This window comes from Typopeltis vanoorti, chromosome 4 (assembly GCF_054136105.1).
Source record: "Typopeltis vanoorti isolate ZY-2024b chromosome 4, IOZ_Tvanoo_1.0, whole genome shotgun sequence".
Taxonomy (NCBI): Eukaryota; Metazoa; Arthropoda; class Arachnida; order Uropygi; family Thelyphonidae; genus Typopeltis; species Typopeltis vanoorti.
Window position 1 is genome coordinate 111,276,745 of NC_143552.1, and position 21,702 is coordinate 111,298,446.

A 21,702-nucleotide genomic window follows, 5' to 3' on the forward strand; every position below is an offset into this window, starting at 1 on the left:
CCAGATGGCTTCAAACTTACTGTACATGAAATACTGTTAGTAGTAGTAGTACTACAATCATAGGTCTCAACTCTCAGTGGATTCAAGTCATCCGATATCATTAGCAGCATGCGAATTCCTATCCTCCCTAAAAATACTGTACCCTTTACACTCAATACCAGTTAGTACGAGGGTGGTCTGAAAAGTTCTTGGGATAACAATGAAAAAACGAATTTATAATTTCAAAATTATTTTCATAATTATTTGTTTCAAAATTATTTGTTATATTCAGGCAATAACAATCAAGGAAAAGAAGGAGTAGCCATAGTATTCAACACAAAATACGAGGCTAATCTTCTTGAATGGCAGTCAGTCTCAAGTAGAGTAATGTGGGCAAATATGAGAATGGGGAACTGCACAATGAGACTTATTTGTGCCTATGGTCCCACAGAAGGTTCTACTAAGGTAGAAGTGGAGGAATTTTTTGAGGCTTTAGAAAAAGCAACTGACACAATGAAAAAGGAAAAGTTGGTCCTTGTTGGGGATCTAAATAGTAGAGTAGGAAATGATTGTGAGACATACAAAAATATTTTGGACAATTTGGAGAAAAGAGCAAAGCTAATAATAATGGCAAATATCTGTTGGATTTCTGCTCAGGACATGGACTGGTTATTACTAACACCATATTCCAACATAAAAATGTGCACAAATTCACATGGAGAGAAGAGGCTAGGAATAAGAAAAGTCTCATTGACTATGTTATTGTTGATAGTGACGTTTTCTTCCTGGTGCAGGACACCAGAGTGTACAGAGGATTTGAAATTGGAAGTGATCACTATTTAGTCTTGAGCAGGATAAAATTGAATTTCATATAGAAAAGAATAACATGTAAGAAAGTTTTAAAGCGAATAAAAGTTGAGCAGCTCTCAGATGTAAACTGTAGACTAAAATACAGAAATATTATTGAAAAGAAAATGAAAGAGTTTGAGAACAGGAATCAAACCTTGGAGATTCAGTGGCAAACTCTGAAGGAAACATTGATTGATTCTGCCAGAGAGGCATGTGGTGAGGTTGTGTGCAAAGATAAAAAAATCAGAACTCCCTGGTGGACACAGGAAGTTAAAGAGGCAGTGAAGGAAAAGAAGAAAGCATATCAAAAGTTCCTGGCAAATAAGTCAGCTTTTACTCTTACAGAATACAGAGACAAATGTAAGAAAGCTAAACAGTGTGTAAAACTAGTTAAACAAAAGTCATGGGAGGACTTTGGCAAGAATATAGAAAATAAATATCAAGAAAGTGGCAAAATATTCTGGAGGTTGTTGAAGAAGCTTAGGAATGGAGGAAAGAGTGCTGTAAAAGGAATTAGAGATGATAAAGGTGAAATGAAAACAGGAGAAAAAGATATCCTTGAAGTATGGAGTAATTACTTTGAAAAACTGCTAAATGAAACAAGCAGTGATGACAGCACAGTGATAAAAAACACTGACCAGGCATGCAGTCAGGAATACATATCCATACTTGAAGTAGAAAAAGCCATCAAAGGCTTGAAATGTGGAAAGGCAGCAGGAGTAGATGATATTCGACCAGAAATGCTGAAGTATGGTGGTATAAGAGTCTTACAGTGGCTGCACTGCATAGTTCAGAAAGCCTGGACAGAGGGACAAATTCCCGATGATTGGAGTAGAGCTCTCATAGTACCCATATATAAAAAGGGGAATAAAACTGAATGTGAGAATTACAGAGGTATTTCCCTACTGAGTGTTCCTGGCAAGATCTATGCAAGTATACTTGAGAAACGGTTGAGAAGAATTGTGGAAGAAAAGCTTGGTGAAGAACAAGCTGGATTCAGGCCAAATAGAGGCTGTCAGGATCAGATCTTCATTTTACGACAAATAGTCGAGAAAGCATGGGAATATAACAAAGATCTGTATTTAAGTTTTGTCGATTTGGAAAAGGCATATGACAAGGTGCCAAGAGACAAGCTATTCAATACTTTGCAGTTATATGGTGTCAATGGGGCATTATATCAAGCAATACTTAGTCTTTATTTGAGTTGTGAGTCAGCAGTTAGAATTGAAGGAAGTACAGGAAGATGGTTTAATGTTAAATCTGGTGTGAGACAAGGATGTACATTATTCCCTCTGTTATTCATTATCTATATGGATCACATTATGAAGGAATGTGGTATTAAACCTGATATCAAAATTGGAGATGTTAATGTCAGCTCTTTGCTTTATGCGGATGATGTTATACTTCTAAATAAATCCACTACAAGTCTGCAAGATTCTCTGACTAAATTGAATAGCTGTTGTAATAGATATGGTATGAAGGTCAGCAATAAAAAGACAAAGACAATGAAAATAGGCAGAATCATTGAAAATGTCAACTGTGTTGTGAATGGAGAACCTGTGGAACAAGTAAAACATTTCAGCTACTTAGGCACAATTTTTACTGAAGATGGTAAACTAAATATAGAAATAGACAACAGAATCAGCAAAGCTGGTATCGTGGGAAGTCAACTGAATAAATTCATATGGAATAAGAAAGAAATTAGTCGGAACACTAAATTAGCTGTATACAAGACTGTGTTCAAACCAATTTTAACTTATGGATCTGAGAGCTGGGTCAGAAGTAAAACACTTGACCAAAGACTAGAGACCGCAGATATGAGAGTCCTGAGAAAGATTAGAGGCGTGAACAGATGGCATCAATGGCAATATCATATTAAAAATGAGAATATTAGGAAAGAACTTGACATTGTCAGCATCCAGGAATGCGTTAGCAGAGCTAATCTCAGATGGTATGGTCACTTAAATAGAATGGGAGAGGAAAGATTAGCAAAACAAGTGTTCTCTGCCAGGTTGGTAGGAAAATGACCCAGAGGAAGACCAAGATATAGGTGGATTGATACGGTACAAAGTGCCTTAGACGATAGAAATATAAGATCTGATAATGTTGGAGTCTTGACAAGTAACAGACTGATTTGGAGGAAAATTGTAGATAGGAAGTTAGTAATGATGTAATTTTTTCATGTAGTACTGTCATATCCTGTACACCCCTTGAAGGTACATGGCAGGAATTTGATGATGATGATGATGAAATTATTTTTATTTTTCAACATAATCTGCCATAAGACTAATACATTTATTCCAGTATTGCTCCAGCATCATTATCCCATCCCTGTAGTGGTGTTCTCAGTAAGATCTGCAAAATACCCCTCTACAGCTGCAATCACCTCTTGATTTGAAGTGACCAGTGAGGAAGAGTTTTAGTTTTGGGAAGAGACAGAAGTCAGAGAGAGCCAAATCTGGGGAATAGGGAAGATGTTCCAACAATTCATAGTGCAGATCGATGCACAAAATCAGTTTTATTCTTGTTAAAATGCTCCAAACACCATTCAGAGATTTTCATGCGGGTGCATTTGTGATATGCTGTGAGCAAGTGTGGCACACATCTTGTGCAAAGCTTTTTCATTTGCAATTCTTCATGCAAAATATATCCTACATGTTCTTTTGAAATGCCTATAGTCTCAGCAATTTCATGCACTTTGACTCATCGGTCATCCAATACCATATGATCAATGATTTTTGGTGTTATACTCTTTGGACGCCCTTCCCATGGATCATCTTCAAGGCTGGTATGGCCACGTTTAAACTCGGCAGCCCATTACTTAATTGTCTAAAATGAAGGAGAAGAGTGCCCATAAACTTTTATGAACTTCGAATGAATTTCTTTTGGCGTTAAACCTTCTTTTACAAAGAATTTTATAAAAATTCTTTGTAAATGAAAATTTGCTTCAATTTTATCCACTTCAAGGGATACAGACAACACTTGATTCAGACAGCTGTATAAAACAAACTACTCGATAGAATGACTTGCAATTTCACATCGATGCTTATGATAGATGTACCAATTTAGAAAAATAAATAAATAAATCTTGCCGATAGTGTTGCCATATATAGTTGAGGCCGAGAACTTTTCAGACCACCCTTGTGTGTCTGATTCTGATAGCCAAGTTTTACTATGCCTACAATCTGAGGTCCCAACATATTGACCAAGGCAAGAAATTCTACCCCTTTGTTTCTGATACTCCTAACATTCTTGTACAGACATAATAATCTACCTGCATGTTCTTTTTATACTCTTGTCTGCAGTCTGCATGACACAGTTGGACAATTTGCAGATCTCCATTCTTCTCTAGTGCCTTATATGTGTAGATATCTTTTGCATGCGTTTGATGGTCCAAACCGGATTAACACAAAGTCGAAATCGTTCTCTCCTCATCAACATTTCCATGATAAGGCCCATTCCTGTCATTAATACAGTGATATAACATTGTCGCTCTTACTCACATTCTCACCATTCCTCCCTTTATAATTTAGTTTTCCTGACTCCCTGTGTTAGGTCTCATACCAGTTATTATTGGCCAAGGCAACAAGCTCTACCCCTTTGTTTCTGATACTCCTAGCACATAGAGATAGAACTGAATAATTTAAAAAATGTATTCATAAAAGCACCAGAATGCCTCGGGGCAAAAAGTAAATAGAAGAGGAGAAAGGGAATAAGAAACTGGGATGAAGACATTGAAGCAATTATCAAAGATAAGAAAGAAGCAAGCATACAAGTATAAACAATGGATAAACACAAAATCACTAGAAGCAAAAAGTAATTATATATACAAAAGAGCAATAGCAAAAAAAGAATGTTGAAAGAAGAATACATAAACATGGGAAAACTCATAGCAAAAATTGGAAGATCTTACCATGAAGAGACCAAATATATACAAAATTCTAAGGAATATGAATAAGTAGGTAAAAGAAAAAGCGAAACTTGAAATGATCAAAGAAAAAACCTGGGTTGGACTTCTTCCAAAACTTATGGCAAGATAGTAACAAAACTAAAACTGACATAATTTACTACTAATTATACAGTGGAAGAAATAAGTGACAAGAAATCCAATAAGCAATACAGCAAAGCAAATCAGGAAAATGCACTAGAGAATATGGAATAAATGTAGAATTTATAAAATATATAAATATACAGGATTTATACAGAATTTATAAATATACAGGCACCCTATTCATCAAACGACTTTTAAACTTATTTAACAATATCTGGCAGCAAGGAAAAATCCCAGAAAGTTGGAATAAGGCAATTATCATCCCAAAACTATTAATTTTAAAGGTACCATCTCCATTAGCACAGTCTCTAAAAAATTAGCTAAAGTCCTTAAAAAATATAATATCAGGACGTTCTTCACCACACTTCCTAAAATCCATTCTCTAATCAGCCATCCAAAGCCTACTCATCACTACCTACAATATCCAGGTGTAACTAGCATCCATTACATTTGAACTGCTGACTCACAAAACATGCTACTCTTAGTCATCTTTTATTTACCTCAGTTCTGTGGAACACCCTTCCCCATACAGTATGCCCCAAGTACTAAAACCTCAGCTCTTTAAGTAGAATCGACAGACAATCTACTTAAAGAGTATATTATAACAGAAAAATAACTGAAAATAACAGAAAAATTAATAATTGTCTAAAAGACTCCTCTACTTACCCATTTATAGATCAGGATTCCAATTTCATTAAATAATTTATACACATTTTTTTCCTTTTCAGAAGAATGCAAATTAATTTTATATTCTTCAATTAATTTTGTAAAGCTATACCAAATCTCTCCCTTCCCTTTTGTTCTCTCCGTCCTTTTTACACAAAAGGAATGATACAACTTAGCTATATCCATTTATATTAATATATTATACAGGGGATCCTCGACCTACATCGTCCTCGACATGCGTCGTTTCGACTTTATGGAGGTAATCTCAAAATAATTTAAAAAATAAATTTCAACTTGAAGCAGCACGACGTAAAATTCAAACATTGCTGGCGAACTTGTTTGTGAGCGTGGCAGAAGAATACATCATTATGCGCCGTTTGTTTGGGAGAAGTGGCGTCACTTTGGTCTCAGCATGCATTCTTTGGGTACCGTGTGCTTTGTTTACATCCGCTCTCTCACATTTGTGTTTTTTTGTGACTTTTTACCCTTCAATATGGCTCCCAAACATAAGGCAGACTCTTCCGATGGCAGTGTGTTGAAGAAAAGGAAAGCCATTACATTAGAAGTGAAATTAGACATTATTAAAAGGGCAAAAAAGGGAGAAACACCAACGAACATTGGCCGTGCGATGAACTTAAGTCGTACCACAGTCAGGACTATTATCAAGGATAAAGTTCACATCCTTGAACAAGTGAAAGGATTAGTGCCCATGAAATCAACTGTGATCACGAAAAAAAGTAGTAGGCTCATGATTGAGATAGTAAAGCTTCTTGTTCTTTGGCTGGAAGACCAGCATCAATGCCATATCCCAATTAGCCTCATGTTAATTCAAGAAAAGGCGAAAAGATTGTTTGAGGCATTGAAAAGTGAAAGGGGGGAAACGAGTGCAGGCAAAGAGTTTAATGCTAGTAAAGGTTGGTTTATGCGGTTTAAGGCTCGGGGAAATTTACATAACTTTAAGGTGCAACGTGAAGCTGCTAGTGGTGATGATAAAGCAGCTGGTGAGTTTCCTGAGGGGTTGGCTGAGATAATAAGGGAGGGGGGGCTACAGTGCTCAGCAAGTGTTTAATGTGGATGAGACAGGCCTATTTTGGAAACATATGCCTAATCGTACCTATATCGCCAACAAGGAGAAGGCAGCACCAGGCCATAAAGACATTTTTTTTTAATCACCTGTACAGAATGTACAGTTTCATTTGTCATTTTGGGGATTGTTCTCATTTTTATGTTTGTTTTTTTATTACAGTTTCATTTTTGTAATTTTTCTGTACTATACAGTAATTATGTTCTCCCTTTCATTTTCCTATGGCCTAGTTCTGTTTCTTGATATATATACATATATATATACATATGTCATATATAGATATATACATATATGTCATATATAGATATATACATATATCTATATATATATATGTATGACTTTAGGGTGTTTTAGGTTAGGTAAGTAACTTAGGCTATGGTAATTCCGACTTGCATCGAAAATCACCTTACGCCGGTCCGTAGGAACGGATCTCCGACGTAACTCGAGGAACCCCTGTATATTCATTTAAAAACAAAAAGACACTGTCCTATTGAATGGATGCAGTAAAATGTTAGATTTAATTTTTTTTTTCTCTCTCTCCTTCACTTCAACCTTCCATTGAGTGTCTTCTTTACTACCAATTAATATTGAAATTGATAAAAATAGACTTTAATTTAAAAAAACGAAATTTATGTGTGTAATTTTATTAAGCAAATCTGATAAGTGAAAAAGAAACAAAATCTATAACTTGGATGAAATTTAATAGCTAACTCTTACATACTCCAATTAAAACATGTTCTGGCCATTTTCTTTCATAGAAATCCTGAAAAAGCAAAAAAAAAAGTGCAAATTAAAAGTATGATGTAGGCAGATAAATATATATTTAAAATTATTTTCATCCAACTAATAAGAAATACTTGCACAGTAATTATTTAGTACAGTGGTCACTCACTACAATCAATACCCTGAATAAGACAGTTTAGAATTTAAAATTATTTATAAGTACAGTGGTCACTCACTACAATGAATACCCTAGATTAGAGATAGTTTTAGAAAATTTATTTGCTTGGTTACTGAGTAAATTATACTAGAAAAATTATATTAGACAAGAAATGAAATACATGAAATTATATTCTTGTTTAATTTACTGAAGTATGAGTAAACAAAGTTTGTATGTAAAGTCTTTTCATGACTAGGCTACTTGTATATGGAGGCAAATGACTATATATCAAATTTTCCTAGTAACCCATAATACACAGCACACTTCTTTTTGGACATTTATATGCAAACTTTGTTGCTCATGCCTGGGTAAAGGATTAAAAACAATAATTTCTCATCCAGCATAATTAACTATGCAATCAAACAAGAAAAAATTTCTACAATTATTTCTATAATTATCAAGGGCATTTTAATAGCATGATGATAAACCATTATGCTTCTTTCATATAGAAAATATGACTTCTGCAGTGATTTAACTCTGCACAAGTACAAGTCTAGCTTTCATTAATATGAAACTTCATTAATGGGGTAAAACCAGTTTTGTAGACCATTCCTAAAGTACATTTCATATTAAAGAAAGTGTGTTTTGCATTATGGAGCAAAGACAATTTAATATGAAGCAATTTGCTTCCATATACAAGTAGCACATCACGAAGATACATAACATGCACACTGTATTTGCTCATGCTTTATTCGAGAATTAAAAACAGAATGTAATTAATTGTCTATTCTAATTTATAATGAATACCGCTGTAATTAAATGAAGAGCTAAATTAAAGAACTTACTCCACACATCCAAGAATCCACTTCCCCCCACTGACTACCCTGGAGTATATCGTATTCATTGCACACTCCAGGGTAGTTTGTAATTTGCATACTCATTGCATACTCCTGTAATTTGCCCTATATAGGGGAAACAGGATGCACAATTCCTATCAGAAAAAAGGAACATAAACGACACATTAAATATAATAACTATGATCAAGCTGGTCATTCTGATCATGCCCTGAACACTTTACATAGAATTGACTGGAAAAGCGCCTGTTGTTTACATCATATCAAAACATAGCATGAATATAAATTTAAGGAGGCCTGTGAGATTCTTATCAATCACCCTAATCTTAACAATGATGATGGTCTAAAAATCCCAAACATATGGAAGGCACATGTTCTGCCCACTTAACCTTTCTCCCTAAGAGCTAATTTTAAATAGAACCATAGGTAATCCAGGATCCTAAATCTAATATAACAATGGTCATGTTAAATTAGGTCATCGTTTTCACTTAACAAAACTATCTATAAAGAATGTTTCTCTGATGTTGTCTTAAATAGAATATAGCTTTGATGTAGTTAATTTATTTTACATTATTTCATTTATTTATTGTAATTTTATTTTATTTTCACTAGAGGGCAGGCTGCCAGCCTGGTTGCAAGTGGTTAGCGTATCTGCTCTCCAGCCAAAAGGCTGCAGGTTCGAATCCTGCCGTGGGCATGGATGTTTCTGCTTGTCTGTGAAAATACTAGTGGTGGTGATCGGTGGTAGATGGTATTGGTGTAGATGACGATAGTAGTCAGGGCCGGTTTTATCATTAGGTGAACCTAGGCAATCGCCTAGGGATGCTAAGACTTCGGGGCGCCAGATTTTGCTACATTAGTTCGGAGAAAAATTACAACCTTCGAAAAAAATTTGTAAAACCTTGATTAACAATAAAAAAACAAGCCGTCCTGATGCTTGCTGATGATCCTACATTATTTTTGCCTTTCTCTATTTCTTCCACTCCTCTGCTCTTTGTATACTTCACCTCAAGTTTAGAGAGATTTCCTCCTTATGGCATCTGTCCCAAGATGAGTGGGAAAGTTCTAGGGTATCCCTCAAACTAACAATCAAAATTTAGGTGCTCCTATACATGGTCTCTATAATAGTCAATGTATAGAGGTGCCTAAATTTTCTTTGCCTAGGGGCATCAGATACTCTCGGACTGACCCTGGTGGTAGTAGTAGTTAGTGTATTGAGTGGTGGAGAGTTGTAGAGTAGGTGCCCTCCCTCGATATCTTTGGACTCCCTGGAGGTGTCATGTAATAATATATACAATAATAATGTGTATATTCCAGATGATGACCTTAAACGTCAGGAAATTAAAATAATTATTTATGACATGGTTGTAGAGTCCATAATTTGTATAAAAAGGAAAAAATAATGGCATCATACAGAAACCATTACAAATGTGAGAAACTATTTTTGGAGTCAGCATGAGCATTCACCAAAAATCAAGTGTTGCTTTCATTACCCAGATTAATTTCATTAATCTAGAATATTAGTATTTTAAGACTACCTTTAATCCAACAGGAGATTATTTAAAGCCAGCTCACAGAGGGTGACATAATAGGATGTTAGTTCTCCCCCCCTCAATGCACAATCACTTGATTATAGAGTCTTGTATTATGTGATAATTGTTTCTATACTCCAAGGATGATAGTATGAAATCTGGAAAAATATCAGCAACTTAATAAATTATCAAATTTCTTTTGTTTTCGTGTGGTGTTGTGCAGTCAGACAGATAAGCACACTATTATTTCATTATTTATTAGTGCTACTATTATTCATGTATCTTCAAGCAATTTAACAATTCATATTTCTGATAATCTAAGAAATGTCTATGAAAGCTTTGATTTGCCCTTCTTCATTTGACAAACTGTGTAGTGCCAAATCATTACAAGCTTCAAGATACACCATAAATTCTGATCTCCAAGCTCTTCTTCAGTGCAGGAAGGACTACCTTGTGAACTTCAATGCTATTAAAACAGTCCTGCCTACTTTCTTACAAGAAAGACCTCACATCACTTCCTCTTATTTCTGATAATACCAAGATCTCAAAATCTGATCAGATTTCTCTTCTTGGGCTGGTACAAACACATCTCAGTAAGAGATTCTGCAGTGTCCAAAAGTTAGGTATACTTTTTTCTATTCAAGAAATTACTTCTGACCTATATGACTTCTAACTGTATAAATCCCAGATCTGCTAAACCATAAAAAACTGCTTATCATATAGGATGCTGCATCCAAAAATTCTGTAAGATTGCTGGACACTGTACAGGACAGTAATAAATAAATGACTGACTTCTCTCACAGAGATCAACCTCAATTACTCTTACATATGTTCGGTTTCTTCTGCAATATTAGGAAGGTATGGCACACAAAAAAAACAGCACTGAACTTCGACACCTCCTTCAGTACACATGCTATGAGATATGCCATTTGGATGCATTCACATTAATAGAAGCGCACATGAAAGGTCTATGTCATTACATTTAGCAGTAATGGTGTTGATGATAGAAGAAAAGAATTTATTGTTGAACATTATTTTCGTTTATACAGAGTTGGTGGAGAAAAGGGCCCAAGCCTATAAAATGTTTGTGAGCAGTTTGTTTGTCGTTTCCATAAGCATGTCCCAAGCAATAGTCATCATTGCCTTAATCTACAGGTTCCAACATACTGGGAGTGCTCTGCAACAATGCAAAGGGTATTTGGGAAGACCACGAACTGTTAGCACAAATGAGAATCACAGGCATGTGCTGGAGCAAGTGTCATACTCCGAAACACAGTCAATGCCAAACAGCTGTAAAACTTGGGATACCGAGGCAATCACTACAAAGAATCCTAAAGGAGCTGGGTGCCTTACACCTCCCCAGGAGGCTCAATTTTGAGGTTCACGGCATTCCCTTTTTTTTTTTTTTCAGATTCTCCTGATCTCACATCACTTGATGCCTTCGTTTGTGGTATGTTGAAGGAAAAGGTTTTCTACCATGACCTGCCTTCAAACCTTGATGAACTAAGGGATAAAATTACGTGATATGACCAGCAGATGTCCCCCATCCTCGTTTTCCAAGATGACAGAGAACCTTTCCATACACTATGTAACCTGTCTTGAAAGACAAGACGCCCATTTTGAGCACATAATCTATAATCATTACTGCTCTATTTGACCAAGATTCAACCAAGAGTTGTGGATGTACATATCATGTGTAAACACATTTTTTCTTAATAAACCCATTTACTCCATAACATATATCATTCTAGTTATTCAGTACTGGTTTTTTTTTGTGCCATATTGAATATGTTCGTGGATATATTATTATTATTATTATGTGACACCTCCAGAGACTCCAAAGACTCTACAATTGTCTGTTTCCACCACTCAATCCACGAACTGCAACTACACCAGTGGTGTAGTTGCAGTTCGTGGATTGAGTGGATTACATCTATTGCCCCACTACCGCCACTGGTATTTTCACAGGCAATCACAAACATCCATGCCCAGGGCAGTATTCGAACCTGCAGCCTTTTGACTGGGGAGCATATACGCTAACCACTCAGCAAACCAGGCTGACATATACAGTATGGCACAAAAAAAAACAAAAAAACATAGACAATGTTCTGCTGAACTGGTCACTACTGTTCCTCTTCTTGCTCCTAAGAATGTACACAGTACCTGTCAGTCAACATTCGTTTACCATCCAGCTACAAATTTCCACTCCTGTTTATCTTCATTCATTCAGTCCATCACCATTATCCTTGTTTTCCCAAAAGACTATAATGTTTAACTATTCACATAACATGTCAAAAAAAAAAAAAAAAAAAACCTTCTGCCTTCTTACCTACATATAGCACTCATATGCTATATATTTAAAAAAATAATAATAATGAAGTAAAAAAAAGCACACAGATTCCTCTCATCCTAAGGATGTTGTATCTCCCCACCATCTTACCATACCCATGCTTGCACCCTGCTAGGTACCTACCTGGATACTGAACGAATGAGGATGGGCTGGCTAATTTCGGATTTAGCTGATCAAATTGTATTCTTATTGGCTTAAACCAAAATAATAAAAACAAATCATGACACAATGTCATGCCGGCTCAGGCGTCGCCCGGTTAAACAAGGCCCCCTTTGTTTTCATCAGGAAACCAGGGCAAACAGCGAAAAGTCAGCTACTGGAACAAATCCTGAAACCCACCCCAACTCAACATCACCAGAGTTCAAGATTGGTACTATCAACATAAGAAGCCTGAATGGCAAAGAAATGGAGCTAGCTGAGGAATAATAGAGGTGATTGAACAAAACAAGACATTATAAAGATAACTGAAACAAAAAAGGCAAAAACTGGTGAGATCTTTCTGAGCAATAAATACAAAATGTTATATTCAGGCAATGACAATATCAAGGAAAAGAAGAAGTTGCCATAGTATTCTACACTAAATATGAGGCTAATCTTTTTTAATAGCAGGCAGTCTCGAGTAGAGTAAGGTAGGCAAATAAGAATGGGGGAAATGGACAATGAGACTTATTTGTGCCTATGGTCTCATAGAAGGTCCTACTAAGGTAGAAGTGGAGGAATTTTTTTAAGGCTTTAGAGAAAGCAACTGACACAATGAAAAAGGAAAAGTTGGTCCTTGTTAGGGATTTAAATAGCAGAGTGGGAAATGATTGTCAGACATACAAAAATATATTGGGAAAATTTGGAGAAAAGAGCAAAGCTAATAATAATGGCAAATACCTGTTGGATTTCTCCTCAGGGCATTGACTGGTTATTACTAACACCATGTTCCAACATAAAATTGTGCACAAAAGTCTCATTGACTATGTTATTGTTGATAGTGATGTTTTCTCCCTGGTGCAGGACACCAGAGTGTACAGAGGATTTGAAATTGGAAGTGATCACTATTTAGTCTTGAGCAGGATAAAATTGAATTTCATATTGAAAAGAAGAATATATAAGAAAGTTTTAAAGCAAATAAAAGTTGAGCAGCTCTCAGATTTGAACTGCAGACTAAAATACCAAACATGATTGAAAAAAAAATGAAAGAGTTTGAGAACAGGATCCAAACCTTGAAGATTTAGTGGCAAGCATTGAAGAAAACACTGATTGATTCAGCCAGAGTGGCATGCAGTGAGGTTGTCTGTAAGGATAGAAAAATCAGAAATCCATGGAGGACACAGGAAGTCAAAGAGGCAGTGAAAGAAAAGAAGAAAGCATATTAAAAGTTCCTGGCAAATAAGTCAGCTTGTGCTCTTAGAGAATACAGAGACAAATGTAAAAAAGCTAAACACTGTGTAAAACTAGCTAAACAAAAGTCATGGGAGGACTGGTAGAAACATAGAAAATAAATATCAAGAAGGTGCAAGATATTCTGACAGTTGTTGAAGAAGCTCAGAAATGGATGAACGAATGCTGTAAAAGGAATTAGAGATGATAAAGGTGACATGAAAACAGGAGAAAAAGATATCCTTGATGTATGGAGTAATTACTTTGAAAAATTGCTAAATGAAACAAGCAGTGATGTCAGTACAGTGGTAAAAAACATTGACCAGGCATGCAGCCAGGAAAACATATCCATACTTGAAGTAGAAAAAGCCATCAAAAGCCTGAGACGTGGAAATGAGGCAGGAGTAGATGATATTCGACCAGAAATGCACAAGTATGGACTTTTATACCTCCATACTTGTGCATTTCTGCCATAGTGCAGCCACTGTACAATGGCTGCACTATGCAGTGCAGCCATTGTACAGGGGCTGCACTGCATAATTTAGAAGGACTGGACAGAGGGACAAATTCCCGATGATTGGAGTAGAGCTCTCATAGTACCCATATATAAAAAGGGAAATAAAACTGAATGTGAGAATTATAGAGGTATTTCCCTACTGAGTGTTCCTGCTAAGATTTATGCAAGTATACTTGAGAAACGGTTGAGAAGGATTGTGGAAGAGAAGCTTGGTGAAAAAACAAGTTGGATTCAGGCCAAATAGAGGCTGTCAGAATCAGATCTTCACTTTACAACAAATAGTTGAAAAATCATGGGAATATAACAAAGATCTGTATTTAAGTTTTGTTGATCTGGAAAAGGCATATGACAAGGTGCCAAGAGAGAAGCTATTCAATACACTACAGTTATATGGTGTCAATGGGGCATTATATCAAGCAATACTTAGTCTTTATTTGAGTTGTAAGTCAGAAGTTAGAATTGAAGGAAGTACAGGAAGATGGTTTAATGTTAAATCTGGTGTCAGACAAGGATGTACATTATCCCCTCTGTTATTCATTATCTACAGGGTGTTCGGGATAAATTTGACATATTTATAATTAATTATATTTTTCCGTAAGTTACATGTATTAACACACACTTCTCTTCATTTAAAAGTTTGGACCCTTCTTCATTCATATACAAGATGTCAGAAAGGATGGATAGCTGGAACCCACCTGAATCATGGAAGAGAATAACTTGTATCATGATGATTCGTGCCTGCCATCAAAATAAGGATATTACGACTGCTGCCCAATGCTCCCTGAATACAGTAAAAACAATCAGGCATGAACTAGAGACTTGCAATGGTGACTACGAGGATGTAGCAAGAAGAAAGATCCCTAGCAGACGATCTGATTGCGTTCGTACAGCAGAATTCCTCGCAAATCTGCAGGAACAGGTGTTGAAGAACCCTGGCATTGGAATTCGGGCTTTGTTCGTGGAGTTGCTAACTGTAGTCAAGCCCTGGATAACAAGGGTAGCCAATGGTAGGCCGTATGTATGGCAGCAGGATTCGGCCCCTTGCCACACCTCTGGGAAAAGTCAAAAATGGTTGTCTGAAAATTTCTACGACTTCACCAGTCCAAATGTTTGGCCTCCAAACTCCCCAGACCTTAACCCCATGGATTATTTTGTATGGGGCGCAGTTGAAAAAGACACCAATCGCACTTCCAGTAATACAAAAGCCCAGTTAATGGATAAAATTAAAACAGTTTTTGCGGCCCTTCCCAGGGAGACTGTAGCATCAGCTTGTTCGAGGTTCCGAAGCAGAATTGAAGCTGTGATCGATGCTAATGGTGGTTATTTTGAGTAAATCTTGTTGATAGTATTGTAATTAACTCTGCCTGTAATGTTTTTTTGTCAATTCATTAAATTTAATAGATACAAAGAAGATTTTCTTTTTCCTTACGAAACTGTCAAATTTATCCCGAACACCCTGTATATGGATCACATTATGAAGGAAAGTAGCATTAAACCAGATATCAAAATTGGAGATGTTAATGTCAGCTACTTGCTTTATGCGGATGATGTTATACTTTATGTTAGAGGCTTAATGGATTTTTTACAACACTCAAATAAGAATTAAAATAGAATTTAATACTTCCTATATTTCTTCCTAGTCACTAGGACATCTACGGGGATTACAAAAACAATTAATGTAACATGCACACACAAATCTTACAATACTAAGCCCAACCACGTGGGTGACACTAAAGTCCTATCTAGATGGTGCACCCTCTAAGGGCGGTAGTAGACGGCCTGGAATGTAAGGTGGGACCTCTGGTGATGAGTGTTTCCCAAATATTCGGAAGCTTAATGCAACCGTATTTATTAAGATTTGGTTGGTTTCTGAGAGCTGCTACTGCTTCTAAGAAAAGTCTCTCTTTCTTGAATTTGCTGTGGTGGAGCATGGTGGTTTTCTTAATAAATACGGTTGCATTAAGCTTCTGAAGATTTGGGAAACACTCATCACCAGAGGTCCCACCTTACATTTCAGGCCACCTACTACCGCCCTTAGAGGACGCACCACCTAGATAGGACTTTAGTGTCACCCACATGGTTGGGCTTAGTATTGTAAGATTTGTGTGTGCACGTTACATTAGTTTTTGTAATCTAATATTTTTGTAATCCCCGTAGATGTCCTAGTGACTAGGACAAAATATAGGAAGTATTAAATTCTATTTTAATTATTTTTGAGTGTTGTAAAAAATCCATTAAGCCTCAAACATGATGTCCTCACAGCACTTAAGCCTCTACACACGGATGTTATACTTTGAAATAAATCCGCTACAAGTCTTCTAGATTCCCTGACTAAAGTGAATAACTGTTGTAATAGATATGGTATGAAGGTCAGCATTAAAAAGACAAACACAATGAAAATAGGCAGACACATTGAAAATATCAACTGCATTGTAAATGGAGAACCTATAGAACAAGTAAAAATTTCAGCTACTTAGGCATGATTTTTAGTGAAGATGGTAAATTAAATATGGAAATAGACAACAGAACCAACAAAGCTGGTATTCAGTTGACTTCCTACCATAAAGTCAACTGAATAAATTTATATGGAATAAGAGATAAATTAGCCAAAACACTAAATTAGCTGTATACAAGCCAATTTTAACTTATGGATCTGAGAGTTGGGTCAAAAGTAAAACACTTGACCAAAAACTAGAGACCGAAGATATGAGAGTCGTGAGAAAGATTAGGGGCATGAACAGGTGGCATCAATGGCAATATCATATTAAAAACGAGGATATTAGGAAAGAACTTGACATTGTCAACATCCAGGAATGCATTAGCAGAGCTAATCTCAGGTGGTATGATCACTTTAACAGAATGGCAGAGAACACTTGATTAGTAAAACAAGTGTTCTCTGCCAGGTTGACAGGAAAAGGACCCAGAGGAAGACCAAGATATAGGTAGATTGATACAGTAAAAAACGCCTTAGAAGATAGAAATATAAGATCTGATAATATTGAAGCCTTGACAAGTAACAGAATTTGGAGGAAAATTGTAGATAGAAAGTTAGTAATGATGTAATTTTTTTCATGTAGTACTATTGTATCCTGTGCTCCCCCCCCCCAGGGTATATATCAGGAATTTGATGATGATGATAAGTTCCATCCCCACTCCCTAAGTAAAGAAAATACTGAGGTATCCTGCTTTCATATATTTTATATAAATAAAAACAACTATGCCTGAAGAGGGAATCCAATTAGTGGTATGTGGGGAGATACTGGTTAGGCCACGTCATTGTATGAAGACTGGTTTCTCTCTGTATGGAAATTATGTCCGAGTGTCTGTCTCTCTCTCATGCTACATCCCCACTATATTTTTCCAGCTAATTACAATTAAACTTATGAAAGCTCCTACAAATAATGACAGTAACATTGTGACAAAAATGCATATCCCTTATAAACCAATCCAATCAAAAAAGTCACATCATAAACAGACACAACACACAAACCAAGTCAAAATCTCTTAACTAAAACCTCACTTTCACATCTATTTTACTAACAACTGTATCATTAACATAAATCATGCTCACTACAACTTGCAGACTTCCTTACCAGATATCCTATTTCTGATAGAAACCCAGTCTGCAAACTGATAATCATTCTGATTTCTTCACATTCCTTTCCATGAAACTCGACCATCTGCAATCCAGCTTTCCAAATAGTGAGGTCATCTTACTGGGCAACCTCGACATCCACAATTCCAAATGGTTCCCCTATTCCAACACCACTGCCCAAGAATCTTTGCGATAAGCAACAACCTAACACACATATCAACGACTTGAATTCATGACAACCTCTTCATTCTCCAAATACTCCGGATCTCTTTCTAACCAGTTCTCCTTACAGATACACAGTAAAAGTCACCTTTCCTCTGGCAACTCTAACCACGATCATGCGCAAGTCTCCTCTCTCTCACAGAACACCTCTCTCTCTCAACTACGGTCTATCCTCCTATCCTTGGTCTGACTATTGTCAGACCAAGGATAGGAGGAGTAGAAAGTAGAGCAGATGTTAAGCTCATTTGAACTTAACATATGCTGTGAACGAGTTACAGAAATTATTCTCACTGACATGTAGATCTTCATCCCTAATTCAAGACATAATTCTTATCTGTTTTTTCAGGACCTGGTTCAACCAAAAGTGTACTTTTGGTTGAACCGTTTTTTCCTTCTACCAAAGCAGTAGAAGGAAAAAATTTAGCTTACTGCAAATGGCTTGCTTCAAGAACTCCAGCTTTATACTCTGCTTATACCAAAGCATGCAGCATATCCAAATCAGTCAGTCATCAGTAGATCAGAATCTGATTTCATAAAGGCTGCCAGCAGAAAACTCGCCTCCTGTCCAAATGGAAGCAATGCCTTCTGGTCATTTGCTAGGACTGTTGGATGCAACTTCTGCTCTCTTGCACTTTCACCTATGTCTCATCCTGATGGCACCACTGCTACTTCACTCAAAGATGAAGCTGACCTCCTGGCATCACTCTTTTCCTCAAACTCCTGAATAGATGACCAAGGGAAACTACCTCCTACCATACCAGAATCTAAGCACCATATGCCTCCTATAGTTTTTTTGACAAAAAGTCATCAGAAAACTGCTAAATAACTTGAGCACTAAAAAGTATTCTGGTCCTGATGGCATCTCCCAAGTTGCTCTCAAACATTGTGCTCAAGAGCTAACACCCATCCAGCATTGTCTGCATAATTTATTATACATATCTGGTACCTATCCCAATGAATGGAAACAATGTCATATCCATCCTATTCCAAAAAAATATGATAGAAATCTACCATCAAACTACCAACTAACTGAAATCACCTCTGTCCTCTCCAAAATAATGAAAAAAGTCATCAATAGCCAATTCCTTCGTTACTTATAGGCTCACAAACTAATCACTGACCACCAGTATGGAATCGATCATTTTGAGATTCACAGCTGATCTTGTAATTCACAGCACCCACAGCTGGACACATACCATGGAAAGGTTTGGAGAAACTTGTGCTGTTGTCCTTGACATTTCCATAGATATTAACTGTGTGTGCGTGCGTATGTGTGGCATCATAGCCTGTTTAACAAATTGCCATCCTTTGGTCTCCCTACTACCCTCTGTAATTGAGTAGCCAGTTTTCTCTCTGGTCATTCTCTGCAAGTAATGGTAGATGGCTCCCTCTCTTTGAGTTTCACCATCACATACTCTCTTTCTCTTGATCATAAATGACCTACTCACAATCTCCACTAATCCTATCTAGAGCTTTGCTGACGATAGTGCTTTCCACTCATTCGACAAACCATGCAGTCCTCTGACATTCCATATCACAAGATTATCTACAACCAGTGGCTTAAACATTGATCTTCATATTATCCTTCAATGGGAGTGACGTCAATCTCGTCACATTCAATGCAACTAAAACACAGTCTCATGTTTTCTCTTGCAAAAGAGATCTCAGCTCACCTACCCTTACTCTCAGTAACACACAAATCACCAGACAAGATCAGTTCTCTCTGCTTGGACTAATGTTTACCTGCAGTCTCTCCTGCATAAACACATCGCATCAATAGCCTCCTCGGTATCCAAGAAATTCGGCATTATTTTTTGTTCAAAAGGTTATTTTACACCCAACCAACTCCTAACTATAAAAATCCCAAATCTGCACATGCTCAGATGTGTGGAGTGGTGCACTTAAAACTTCCCTTTAAATCCTTGATGCTGTCCAGAAGCATGCAATTAGACTCATTAATGATCTCTCTCTTACAGATTCACTTCAAATGCAGTGTTTCAACACTGTGTCTGTTCTACAGGCACTTCCATGGCCACTGCTCCAGTGAATTGGCAACTATCATTCTTTAACTTTCAGTTGCATCTGATAATACAAGAGCATCTACTACCCAGCATCCCTTTACTGTGCAACTGCAAACGCACCAAACCTGCTTCTCCTCTTCCTCTATTATTCTATCCATCTATGTCCTCTGGAACAGCCATCCTTATGAAGTATTCCCAAACAATTACAACTTGCAGCTCTTCAAAAAAACATCAGTAAACTTCTATCTCAGTCCTTATGTGTACTGCACACATGACACTGAAGTGCTTATAAGTTTCTTCACCTCTCATGTATGGGGATCAATATATATAAAAAAAAAAAAAAACTATCTGCTGGTATACTACAGTTTCTATCATAGTTTTTATCTCACATTTTATAACAAACTGACAGTTGATTGGGATAATGGGAATAGCTACACAATGGATTTTGCAAACATGTTTGACAGGATACTACATGGAATAGTTTTACACAAATTGGAATAAATGGGGATAGATATGAAGCAAATGACATGGACGCAAAGATGGCTACGGACAAATACCAAAATAGTAGATGGAGGAAGAAGGTGACTAGTGGAGATGCTGCAGGGCTCTGTATTTGGACCACTGCTCTTAATTTATATATATATAAATGACACAGGAAAGGATTAGAAAGGAAATACTGAGTTGATCTGCTGATGTGCTGCAAAATTGGATAGGTAATATTTAATCAAGGCACTCTGGAGTGCTTGCAGGAATGATTTAAATTGGCTGACAGTACAAGCAAAAGATAATGGATGCCAGTTTAATGTAGAAAGGTGTAAAATTATGCATTCTGGGAGGGGTGGGGTGGGGGTAAATTGGTGGATAAGGAGTTATTATTATTACGTGACACCTCAAGGGAGTCCAAAGTCTCGTTGAGGGAGGATACCTACTCTACATCTCTCTGTCTTCACCACTCAGTCCACCAACTACAATGAACCTCAGCTACACCAATGCCATCTACCACCCGCCACCATCACTAGTATTTCCACAGACAATCACAAACATCCATGCCAATGGCAGGATTTGAACTTGCATCCTTTTGGCTGGAGAGCAGATATGCTAACCTGAGTTGAAGCTCAGAAGACACAATGTAAAAGTAACCAAGAGAGTTCATAGGATTGCTTGGTTACTGAAGAACACAAACAAAGCAAAGATAAAGAAATTATCCTTCCTTTTTATATGGCTGTGATACAGCCTTATTTTGATTGCTGTGTACAGGTCTGGTGACTTGAGTTTACTGGAGGAAGAGAACTGGTGGCAGTGGATCCAAAGGCAAGTGACCAAGAGCTGAACTGCCTGGAATGCTTTCTACAAGGACAGATTGAAGGTTTGTAGGTTTGCCGAATTTGGGTGATAGATTAGAATGAACAAGAGAAATGTTTAAAGTTATTAAAAGGGTTTTATAGAACTGATACAGGGAAAAAATTTTGGTACTTGGCTAGAGGACAGAACAAGGGTCATTACTGGAAACTGAATAAAAACATGGTAGGAGAAGTCCTCAGGAATAGATTTTTTTACTGGGAGAATGGTGAATATGCAGAATGGGTTGCCACAGTCTATAATGAGCACTTTGTCAGTGAATACAGGAAGAAGTAGGATAGATATTGTGTGAATCTGATGAAATGAGTCTTTGGACTCCACGTGAGTTCCTGTGCAGAAATCAGAAAGAATTAAGCTTTGATCTGGTGTCTTGGG

The 21,702-nt window shown here is 36.8% G+C and overlaps 1 protein-coding gene across 1 annotated transcript in view; it reads right to left on the reverse strand.

Annotated features, from left to right (window-relative positions):
- PolrMT (mitochondrial RNA polymerase) overlaps window positions 1-21,702 on the reverse strand; it is a 603,530-nt gene that overhangs the window by 354,013 nt on the left and 227,815 nt on the right. Inside the window, exon 13 of the mRNA XM_090391417.1 lies at window positions 7,351-7,392. Within this exon, the coding sequence (XP_090247543.1) occupies window positions 7,351-7,392 (42 nt within the window). The remainder of the gene's footprint in view (window positions 1-7,350; window positions 7,393-21,702) is intronic.